This window comes from Pseudorca crassidens, chromosome 18, assembly GCF_039906515.1.
Source record: "Pseudorca crassidens isolate mPseCra1 chromosome 18, mPseCra1.hap1, whole genome shotgun sequence".
In the NCBI taxonomy this organism is placed as follows: domain Eukaryota; kingdom Metazoa; phylum Chordata; class Mammalia; order Artiodactyla; family Delphinidae; genus Pseudorca; species Pseudorca crassidens.
Window position 1 is genome coordinate 55,821,249 of NC_090313.1, and position 12,377 is coordinate 55,833,625.

Consider the following 12,377-nt stretch of genomic DNA (forward strand, 5'->3'; position numbering starts at 1 on the left):
AGTGGCCTGGACATATATACACTACCAAACGTAAAACAGATAGCTAGTGGGAAGCAGCCGCATAGCACAAGGAGATCAGCTTGGTGCTTTGTGTCCACCTAGTGGGGTGGGATAGGGAGGGTGGGAGGGAGACACAAGAGGGAGGAGATGTGGGGATATATGTATATCTATGGCTGATTTACTTTGTTATAAAGCAGAAACTAACACACCATTGTAAAGCAATTATACTCTAATAAAGATTTTTTAAAAATAAAAAAACTAACACAACATTGTAAAACAACTAAAAAAACAAAAAGAGAAACAGCTGAATGACTGACTCAGGATAACCATGAGGTAAATATTAATGAACAAGGCAGCTGGTACATATTCACTTGAGTCTAACATAACTCTTTAAGGTGTAGTATTATCAAAATATTTCTATCTTTACAATTACAGGATTTAAAATATCTAAAATCTTTACAATGAAATAACTAATGCTATTTCATATACCAACTATGATGGGACCTAGCCATCCACAGCACAAACAGCATTGTCTTCCAGATGTTGCAGAGGTTGAAACCTGCTGTTCTAGGTCTTAAACCAACCACTAAAGTTTCCTGATGCCCATAGTACAGTCGCCCCACAGACCTCTGCTCGGTGAGCACTGAGGAGAGGAGAGACTGCATAATGCAGAGGTTAAGAGCATGGGCAGTGGAGTCACTCAGACCTGGGTTCAAGTCCCAGCCCTGTATCTTATTAGCTGAATGGACTGGGAAGGGGAAGAACTAATCCGCCTGTTTAAATTTTTTTTTTTTTTTGCGGTACGCGGGCCTCTCACTGTTGTGGCCTCTCCCGTTGCAGAGTACAGGCTCTGGACGCGCAGGCTCCGCGGCATGTGGGATCTTCCCGGACCGGGGCACAAACTCATGTCCCCTGCATCAGCAGGCGGACTCTCAACCACTGTGCCACAAGGGAAGCCCCCGCCTGTTTAAATTTTATCTTTTATAAAACTAGGGCAATAATACCAACCTCACAGTATTGCTGTGAAAATTGAACAGCTAATGTAAGGCACATGCTTAACATAGTTGTTCTCAATCTTAACTGCAGATTAGAATCTACTGGGACGCAGTTAAAAATGCCAATGTCCAGGCCTCATCCTGGATCAATTACATCAGAATTTGAGGAGGTGGAGCCCAGGCATCAGTAATTTTTAAGCCTCATCCCCACAAGGAGATTCCACGGTTGCGAATCTGAGAAACACTGGCTTACCACAATGCCTGGTGTAGAGAAAGTACTCAATGGTAGCTGCTGCTGCTATTACCACTACTTGGCCTAACAGGCAAGAGATAGCCAGTAAAAGGAGGCAGTAGGTATTATTTTGTTTGTGTTTGTATTTGCCTGTTTAGAGGAGAAAAATACTGTAAATCTATAGAATGTTTACGGTAAATCACTGGAAGTTTGTGATTATTACTTTTAAGTGCTCTCAGATTGAATCGAGATTAACGCAGTGTTCTTAGAATCCTTAATTACACTCACTATTTGCATCTTGTCAAGCACAAAAAACTTTTGAATGGTTAGTTGGGGAACTAGATTATTTCACTTATTTGAAATTTCCCAATAAGTTAAACTTTAGATTTAAAAGTTAAAAACAATGTCTACAAGTGATAGAATCAAGATGTAACAAACAAAAATGGTATCACTAATCTCCCGAAGTGACACAAGATGGGAATAGTTTCCATGAAAGTTACACATGAAGTCTTAACATTAAAGAGAAGTTAACTAGGAATGTGTGGATATTTGCCCCACCTAAACTGAAACAAGAAAACAACAGTGACACAAATCTTCAAGTTTGTAAACACAAAGTGAACTTTAGCCTATAGAAAATATAATCAAAGAGCTGTTATACATTTTATATATGTAAACTATATGTAAATATATATGTAAAATATATGTAAATATATATGTATATATGGAACTATACTTTCTCTCTCAAAAAAGAAAAATGCTGACAGTATCACCAATAATTTAGATTTAGGATTGAAAAGGAGTTTGTAAACAGTGAAGCTTTGACAAACTGCAGAAACTTCAGCTGTATGACATTGCATATATCCATCAACCTATATAAAGTTTCAAAATTACTACTTAAAAGTTTTCTTTTTTCAGTTCTTACACACAGAATTTTGCTACGGTGGTGGCTTTTCCCCAAATGTTCATTATTTGAAGTTTTACTCTACTGTACTTAAAACAATAAAAATATCTGCTGTTCTACTTGCATATAGAATTATAAATTCCTCAGGGACTATGTAACCCAGTTTAAATTAGAAGATTGAGAAAGTTCCACGTCTGCTGCTTACGAGGTGTGTTTTTGTGTGTGTGACTCATACAGACCTTTGTAATACAGCGAATGTACCAGCATTGACTCTGTGAATGCCATCCAAGAGGACCAGCTTCCCTTCCAGAGCAGCATTTACTAGGGGTGAGGACCGCCAGGCAGTGTCTCCATTTGGAAGCGTGTATCTCTGCTGTAGCAACTCACGTGCTGTCATATCCTGAAACCAATCCCCAACACCCACCAAAGAAAATGCAGAATTAATTTTTAAGACATGGAGGATAGTTTCTTTAGCTTTAGAGTTACCTCTCTCTGAATATAACATTCCATACAACAACTGGGGAGTCATCTTCTCCAATCCAAAGAGAAAGATATTCAGAAGCTTTTCTTGGTCATTTGAATTTTTTTCCTATTACTCAGCCACACAATATATATAGTCCGGGTTTTGTTTTGTTTTGTTTTTCTTCTCTATTTTATTTAGTATTTTCCCCCTCTTTTAAAATGTTCACTTGGTATCTACACAGATGACAGCAGTAATTTCTACCCAACTTCAATGGAATTTAACTCAATTGGCTTTACTCCTGAAAGGGCCAAAATATATGGATTCCTTTTTAAGAATTAGAGGCCATACAAACTCACTGGGAGGAGATGCTTATCAATGATGTGCATTTTCTTGCAGCTGAGTTCTCCCGATAAGCCATGCTAGGAATCACCACAGTTATTCATTTAAAGAGGCTTGAGAGTGGGCAACCTTGTCTTGTTCCTGATCTTAGTGGAAATGCTTTCAGTTTTTCACCATTGAGAATGATGTTGGCTGTGGGTTTGTCATATATGGCCTATATTATGTTGAGGAAAGTTCCCTCTATGCCTACTTTCTGCAGGGTTTTTATCATAAATGGGTGTTGAATTTTGTCAAAAGCTTTCTCTGCATCTATTGAGATGATCATATGGTTTTTCTCCTTCAATTTGTTAATATGGTTTATCACATTGATTGATTTGCGTATATTGAAGAATCCTTGCATTCCTGGAATAAACCCCACTTGATCATGATGTATGATCCTTTTAATGTGCTGTTGGATTCTGTTTGCTAGTATTTTGTTGAGGATTTCTGCATCTATGTTCACTCTCACCACTCTTATTCAATATAGTTTTGGAAGTTTTAGCCACAGCAATCAGAGAATAAAAGGATATAAAAGGAATCCAAATCGGAAAAGAAGAAGTAAAGCTGTCACTGTTTGCAGATGACATGATACTATACATAGAGAATCCTAAAGATGCTACCAGAAAACTACTAGAGCTAATCAATGAATTTGGTAAAGTGGCAGGATACAAAATTAATGCACAGAAATCTCTGGCATTCCTATATACTAATGATGAAAAATCTGAAAGTGAAATCAAGAAAACACTCCCATTTACCATTGCAACAAAAAGAATAAAATATCTAGGAATAAACCTACCTAAGGAGACAAAAGACCTGTATGCAGAGAATTATAAGACACTGATGAAAGAAATTAAAGATGACACAAATAGATGGAGACGTATACCATGTTCTTGGATTGGAAGAATCAACATTGTAGAAATGACGATACTACCGAAAGCAATCTACAGATTCAATGCAATCCCTATCAAACTACCACTGGCATTTTTCACAGAACTAGAACAAAAAATTGCACAATTTGTATGGAAACACAAAAGACCCCGAATAGCCAAAGCAATCTTGAGAACGAAAAATGGAGCTGGAGGAATCAGGCTCCCTGACTTCAGACTATACTACAAAGCTACAGTAATCAAGACAGTATGGTACTGGCACAAAAACAGAAAGATAGATCAATGGAACAGGATAGAAAGCCCAGAGATAAACCCACGCACATATGGTCACCTTATCTTTGATAAAGGAGGTAGGAATGTACAGTGGAGAAAACATAGCGTCTTCAACAAGTGGTGCTGGGAAAACTGGACAGGTACATGTTAAAGTATGAGATTAGATCACTCCCTACCACCATACACAAAAATAAGCTCAAAATGGATTAAAGACCTAAATGTAAGGCCAGAAACTATCAAACTCTTAGAGGAAAACATAGGCAGAACACTCTATGACATAAATCACAGCAAGATCCTTCTTGACCCACCTCCTAGAGAAATGGAAATAAAAATAAACAAATGGGACCTAATGAAACTTCAACACTTTTGCACAGCAAAGGAAACCATAAACAAGACCAAAAGACAACCCTCAAAATGGGAGAAAATATTTGCAAATGAAGCAACTGACAAAGGATTAATTTCCAAAATTTACAAGCAGCTCATGCAGCTCAATAACAAAAAAACAAACAAGCCCAATCCAAAAATGAGCAGAAGACCTAAATAGACATTTCTCCAAAGAAGATATACAGACTGCCAACAAACACATGAAAGAATTCTCAACATCGTTAATCATTAGGGAAATGCAAATCAAAACTACAATGAGATATCATCTCACACCAGTCAGAATGGCCATCATCAAAAAATCTAGAAACAATAAATGCTGGAGAGGGTGTGGAGAAAAGGGAACACTCTTGCACTGCTGGTGGGAATGTGAATTGGTACAGCCACTATGGAGAACAGTATGGAGGTTCCTTAAAAAACTACAAATAGAACTACCATACGACCCAGCAATCCCACTACTGGTCATATACCCTGAGAAAACCAAAATTCAAAAAGAGTCATGTACCAGAATGTTCATTGCAGCTCTATTTACAATAGCCCAGAGATGGAAACAACCTAAGTGTCCACTGACAGATGAATGGATAAAGAAGATGTGGCACATATATACAATGGAATATTACTCAGCCATAAAAAGAAACGAAATTGAGCTATTTGTAATGAGGTGGATAGACCTAGAGTCTGTCATACAGAGTGAAGTAAGTCAGAAAGAGAAAGACAAATACTGTATGCTAACACATACATATGGAATTTAAGAAAAAAAAATGTCATTAAGAACCTAGGGGTAAGACAGGAATAAAGACACAGACCTACGGGAGAACGGACTTGAGGATATGGGGAGGGGGAAGGGTGAGCTGTGGCAGGGCGAGAGAGAGGCATGGACATGTATACACTAACAAACGTAAGGTAGATAGCTAGTGGGAAGCAGCCGCATGGCACAGGGATATCGGCTCGGTGCTTTGTGACCGCCTGGAGGGGTGGGATAGGGAGGGTGGGAGGGAGGGAGACGCAAGAGGGAAGAGATATGGGAACATATGTATATGTATAACTGATTCACTTTGTTATAAAGCAGAAACTAACACACCATTGTAAAGCAATTATACCCCAATAAAGATGTTAAAAAAAATAAAAAAATAAAATAAAATAAAGAGGCTTCAAAATGGAGGAAACTGAGGAGGACAGCCATCAGATGAGGTACAGGAATTGACAAACAATAGCACTTACAAGCAATGTTTTAAAATTAATTTTTATTGGAGTACAGTTGATTTACAATGTGCAATTTTTAAAAGCACATACACAATGTACTAGTGCTAAAACAGTGTAACAGGTTTAAGCAAGCTATTAATAGTAGTAGCAGATAAACATCTACTTACTGTAAAAAATTTTGGTGCTAATAATATGAATAACTTTTTCTTACATGTGTTAATGTTGAAGATAATAGTTTCTTTTGTGTTATCAACTTCAGATAAATTCTGTAGCACTTATATCAAACAAAAGTTAAACATTTAGTCCATTTTATCCAAAAATGTAAAGGCTTTTGTAAATTCTTTGATACCGAGCTCCAGTCTTAAAAAGATGGAAAGTGAATGAATTTGTTTATATCCACAGTGGCAACAAATCTGTATTGAAATCAAGATTAAAATGTAAGTCTTGATCATTTCAATTTTCTCACTATCAAAACAGTACTGACTTAGGAAGCAGAAATAGGCTTATATTGAATCATAATGACACTTGAAAAACAATAATATTCAAACTGATGAAATAAAAATTCAGGGACTTCCCTGTTGGTGCAGTGGTTAAGAATCCCACTGCCAATGCAGGGGACATGGGTTCAAGCCCTGGTCCGGGAAGATTCCACATGCCTCGGAGCTACTAAGCCCATGCACCACAACTACTGAGCCTGTGCTCTAGAGCCCGCGAGCCACAACTACTGAGCCTGCGTGCCACAGTTACTGAAGTCCATGCGCCTAGAGCCCATGCTCTGCAACAAGAGAAGTTACCACGATGAGAAGCCCACACACCACAACGAAAAGTAGCCCCCGCTCGCCGCAACTAGAGAAAGCCCACACACAGCAACGAAGACCCAAAGCAGCCAAAAATATATAAATTTATAAATAAATAAATTTTTAAAATAAAATAAAAATTCACATTTTAAGGCAAGACAAGAAAAATTTAAACGTAATTTTTTTCTCTGCCCGTTTGGGCCTCCTCCCTCCCCTCTAGTGTGCATTTTCCATCTGCTTTATGTATTAACCAGACCTCCCCAATGGCAGAAAGGCCTACTTAATCATAAAGATCAGTTTTTCTTCTTCTGGGGCCAACCATGTAACTCCTTAGAAGACGGCATTCCTTTCTCAATCCAGTGAGGGGGTCACAATGACCCACCACTCGCCTTGTATGTGCAAACATCTCCGGTGAACTTCATGTACAAAGCCAATATATCATTTTCCTTAAAGACAGTGATTGGTGCAGAACAGACTGATCAGATGACTGGGGAGATACTGGGCGGCACCTAATGGAAGTTTAAGAACTTAAATACTTACTTATTAATGTTACTATCTATGTTTCTTATATTCTATTTTACAAGATTACTGTTTCCTGCATTACCAAAGGTGTGACTGAGCCTCAGATAAAATTAATGATGATTAGGTGCCTTGAAATGATTGATCAAATATATAGTTCTATCAATACAGTTCTATATATCAATGATTGTAATAGTGTAACTCTAGTATGGGAAGAAGTAATAAAAGGACGACCTTTTCCTAGACCAAAACTGACTAGCAAGCTAGGTGGTTCAGAGGCTTTTGGCAACTGCTAACAGGGCCTAGTCCAGCTATAGCACATGGAGTGACCTGTGAACGAAATCCTTTCCTGACCTGAGAATGAGTATTCCTATTGCCATGGGACAAACTGGTCACATAATGCCTCCCAAACCTTGGTCAAAATTAAGACTAAAAGGGAAGGGATTGTAAAATAAAGAATGATGCCCACCATCCAGTTCTACAAGAATCAAGTCAGTAATCACTGCAGCCGCTGACCTACAGGGTGAGGTCAGGATACGGCACTTTGTGCTCTGGGGAAACTGACACACCTGGCCTTCAGGTGGTTAGATATTTTCAGAAGAAATTTTTTATGAACCTGGATTCTTGCATTTCTCCATACTTAGAAAAACACTAAAACTATTAACTAAGATGTCTGTTCCTCATGACTAGCAGCGACCTTCTACTGAGATGTGTGCTTGATTGCAAGGTCCCCTTCGGCAAAAATCACACACACACTGACCTCTCCCTTTACCTCTTCGGAACAGTTCTCAGAGCTCTCTAAGAGACTGTCTCCTGGGTTATAATCCTCACGTTGGCTCGAGTAAAATTTTCCGTTTCTTCCTTAGATTGACTATTGATTCATTTTTTTCATTGACAAAACTCAGCAACATAGCCCTAAAGATCCGACTTTGACACATTATCAAAATTTGGCTTCACTCATTCATGGTATCTCATTTTTCAACTATGAACTTTAAATTCTATGCAATTTATATGAGCATGTAAGACTAAATCTATCATCATCATCAGTGTTTACTGAGATGGTTCATGGTGAAAATGAGCTTATTCACACTCATGGCTATGCTACAGAACTGGAAACGGATCACTCTTGCAAGAAAAATAGGACAACTCAAATAAATGTTTCATTTTCATAATTGAATTATGAAAAAAATCAAATATATATATATACATATATAAACCTTTAAAAAATTAATATAAAAACAGGTAAATTTAAAGAAAACTCTTGGTATTAATTATTCCAGAAAAACAGTCAGGATATTACATTACATATTGTCCTAGAGCATAAAACAAACAGAAAACATGCTTTAGCACAGTGGTTCTAAGTCAAAGATATGTATCAGAAACAGCTGGAGGAAATTCTGGAAAATATATTGATAGAAGCTTAGGCCTTATCATCCTGAAGATTTGGATTCAGCAGATCCAAGGTGGGGCTTACCACCTATTTTTTATTGAACATTACATAGGTGATATCTTAAATGACTCCCAGGTGGGAAGCGCAGCTTTAAAAAGGGAGACATTAACTTAATGTGAAACTTTGTCTCATTTATTTATACTCCTTCCTTATTCTGATAGGAATTATGAGATTGCAGGAAGATATATATTAATAAAATGTATAACAAAGTAGTATAAATTAAAAGGTGAAAAAAAAAAGAAGGAAAAAAAAGGAAAGAGTAGGCCTTATTTCCTTTAAGCATTTCTATTGATATTCAGAAAGGAGGTAACATGAAGAAGGTATCCCACTGAAACCATATTGTTAAAGAAATGATTAGGGGTTAATTTTGAAAATCCCAGCTTCAGACTGAAAACAGATGGTTTTCTAACCCAACTCAGCTCCTTTTGCGTGGGCCCAAGAAGAGGAGATGAGGATTGTGTCTCTGGCATAAGAGGTTCGAACTCCTAAGGAGATGAGACTAGCAACTGGTAACATTTCTTTTTTTTTTTTATTTTGACAGAGAAAATTCCTCACTCTCATACCAACACATCCTGAATCACCATTCTGTACAAGATATAAAAAAGCACTACTTCATTTTGTAGTGACGGATGATTCCAAAGTACATTCATATCTTGTTAATTCACACAATGTCTACAATACTTGCCTCATTCAAATAAGTAAATATTTACTAATAAAGATGACGAGAAAGACAACCAGTATGTACGGCTCCCCTTTTCCAACCTAGCAGTTGGAGACTCCCTTTTACTGACTGAAGTAAACTGAAATAATTATTTGCTGCTACACAACAAGCAGTAATAGACCAACAGAATTCAAATCTATTAATGCCAACCACAACTACAGACCAGAAATATTTTCCCTTTTTTCAATCTTCAGAGGGGTAAAAAATGGAAAACACCTGGCATTTATTAAAAGACTAACTCAGATCAGTTTTATCATATCAAGTCTCTGCATACTATCATGTGAAAAAGAGCCATTCTTCATTTCTAATATATCTGTGCATTAAAATAAAAACCTTCCTACGGGGAAAAAAAAAGTATCCTCTTTAATAAAAGTAGTTGGTTTTCATAATTAAGATCCTGTATTGGGAGAAAAGATGAAAATTCCAGCTTTTTCTTAAAAAGATAATTGCCCCCACTTTCCATAATATTAGGTATAATAAGAAATTATTTTCAATTGTCTGAAAGTTATTTTCCATTGTGTGAAAGTGCAAGGACACCAAAGTAAAACTGAACTTTCACAGAACTGAACCTAGTCAAACTTAATTAACAGAATTTTTTCAGAACAGTCTGAAATGGGTCAGTAACATGATTTCAATATTAAGCTAATCTTTAAAATGGAGTAACAGCTTTTTCAAATGTTTCTGTCTATAGAATTTTTGGGTTTTAGTACCATGAAGTTGTTTTAATATCCTTACTTATTTTAACATATACTGTAAAATGGAACTGTTAAAAATATATATATCATTTCCTTATTCTTCCTGCCTACACACATATCCCTAAAGCAAGTGGAAAGACAAAATTTTAAGAAGAAATGTGCTGATTCCATACGAGCGTTTTGAAAGCACACTAATAAAAATCAAGAAAGATGAATGCCCTCAGTTTTGCATATATTTTTCTTATCCTTGAAACCTTTGAACTTAAGAGAATAAAAATAGCACTAATGATATCATAGAGGCCGAACCATTTCCTCTTTCTGTTTCCTTAAAAAATTTAGAAATAACAGGACATGAAAACTAGTTCCTTTAGAGCCACCATTGTCTAAACTTAAACATTTCACCTCCTCATTCAGATCCCTGGAAAACATCCATATATGTATATTAAGATTCTGTGTCATTTTGAATTTTGCTCTTTTGATTTGCAACAGAGAAACCCTACTAAAAATAAAAATGTCTTATTAAAGTGAGAAGAAGCATAACTGCACAAAATATACCAGAGAATATAGATTTGAACCCTGGAGCAATTATATACCTTAAATGTTTTTAGGACCTTTGAATGGTATACATTAATTTTTCTGAGATTCCCTTGAGAAACCTGGATATAAGTAATTAGTTTGATAAATAACTGCAAAAAGTAGCTACCAGAAAATATCCTGCCAGTAGTATAAAATACTAAGAAAATCTGGGATTTAAGGGAATAAAAGAATACACCAAGACTAGCTGATGTAAGCCACCAACTTTACAATAAGGGATTAATTATGTCCATAACTATTAGTGTAAAATACTGCATAAATATTGCATAAACACAGAATGTTAATAATTTTTAGGTCCCAAAATAGAAATGAAGCCATTATTTACAGTCTAAGCACGCTCAGTGAACAAAATGCAAGGCGTGCTGCCAACATTCCTGTGTCATTTACGTTTGATCTCAAACAAAAAGGCCTCTCGTTTTACATACACTGTAAAATTATTTGTAAACTCTTCCATGCTTCTTCCTAAAGTTCTTTTTTAAGCAACTATTTTTAACCTGTCACACATATAATAAATGCTTCCTTTATGTATATAATGATGGCATTACAAGACTACCATGATTGTTTTCAGTTACTCTGCTATTAATGGAAGAAGCCGATTTTGATTCATTTATAGCTCTCTTTACTGTAACCAGTGGGATCTATCTCAAGATGATCTACTCTAAAGATTTATTCCATGAACATAGAACAAAATTCTTCTGATTGAAGCTAACTAGAAGTCAAACCTACTATGTCACAACTGACCCAACAAAAGGACATCTTAATACAGTCATTCAATAAAATATAAAGTCAAGTTCGGTGAAAGTGCAAATAATGTAATATGTATTCCAAGAAGACACCCAATCAAATCCCTTCTACTATCCTTGCTGTAGTACAGCGGCTAGAAAACTGAAAACATCATTTCTTAGATGGCTTTGCAGCTAAGTTCTGTACACGACCCAGGTTCTACCAAGCATTCTCACATACACAAAACTGGGAACTGAAGAAACTGGCAGTGAGAGTGAAGTACCAGCCAGCACAAGGAAACTCGCTCTTCTAGAAAGCTACGGCTGAAGTTCTCCAGGCTCTGTCATTCCTAACTGGGTAAAATCTAAACACTGCGCCCTATCTCTCCCAGAAATTCTGTAAGCTACGTAATACTCTGTAATAAATCCCTCTCAGTTTTAGACAGCCAAAATGGATTCTATTGTCCGCAACGAAAATCACAACCTAAGGATAATAAATTTTTACAAGTAAACCAACTTTATGAAAGCTTGTTTAGAAATGTTCACGGACAACTACATATGTAAAAGAGGGTAAGAACAGTTTCAAAAAGGAAGGCAAAAAGCAGAGATGTTATAGAGTAAAATCCCAGGACACACAAACTGAAGAACCACATTTTATTCAAATGGTACTGCAAACTTTGCTACATTTTATCACATATGTTTGACTGTTAGGAGAACAGGTGGGAAAGTAGCAATCAATTCTAGTTTAAATAATATTTGCCTTATAATAATTATTGGGTTGACCAAAAAGTTTGTTTGTTCATTAACATCTTACGGAAAAACCCCCAAACAAACTTTCTGGCCAACCCAATAGTAACAAAGTATAAAATCAAAGTTGTGGTATGTGCTAATAACCTGTTCAGTATTCAGTAAAGACACATGGAGCAGTTATAGCATTTGGCCTCACTCAACAACACTCAAATCCCTTCTAGTCAGCCAACATGGAAAGTAGCACAGTTGAAAGAATGGGTACAGTATAAGGAAAGCTGGGCTTTCAATTCCAATTCTGTGACTTATAATATGATAAATGGGTGAAGTGAGTAAAATATCTTTATAATTAAATGAGATAATGTCTGGCACCTAGTGGGTATTTAATAATAGCTGAATCTGAATCAATTGAAGAATCA

General features: G+C 36.4%; 1 protein-coding gene across 7 annotated transcripts in view; it reads right to left on the reverse strand.

Annotated features, from left to right (window-relative positions):
* Positions 1-12,377, reverse strand: part of VWA8 (von Willebrand factor A domain containing 8) — a 369,572-nt gene that overhangs the window by 257,956 nt on the left and 99,239 nt on the right. For all 7 annotated transcript variants that reach the window (XM_067713438.1, XM_067713439.1, XM_067713440.1 and 4 more), the window contains exon 13: positions 2,368-2,528. In XM_067713438.1, the coding sequence (XP_067569539.1) occupies positions 2,368-2,528 (161 nt within the window). The remainder of the gene's footprint in view (positions 1-2,367; positions 2,529-12,377) is intronic.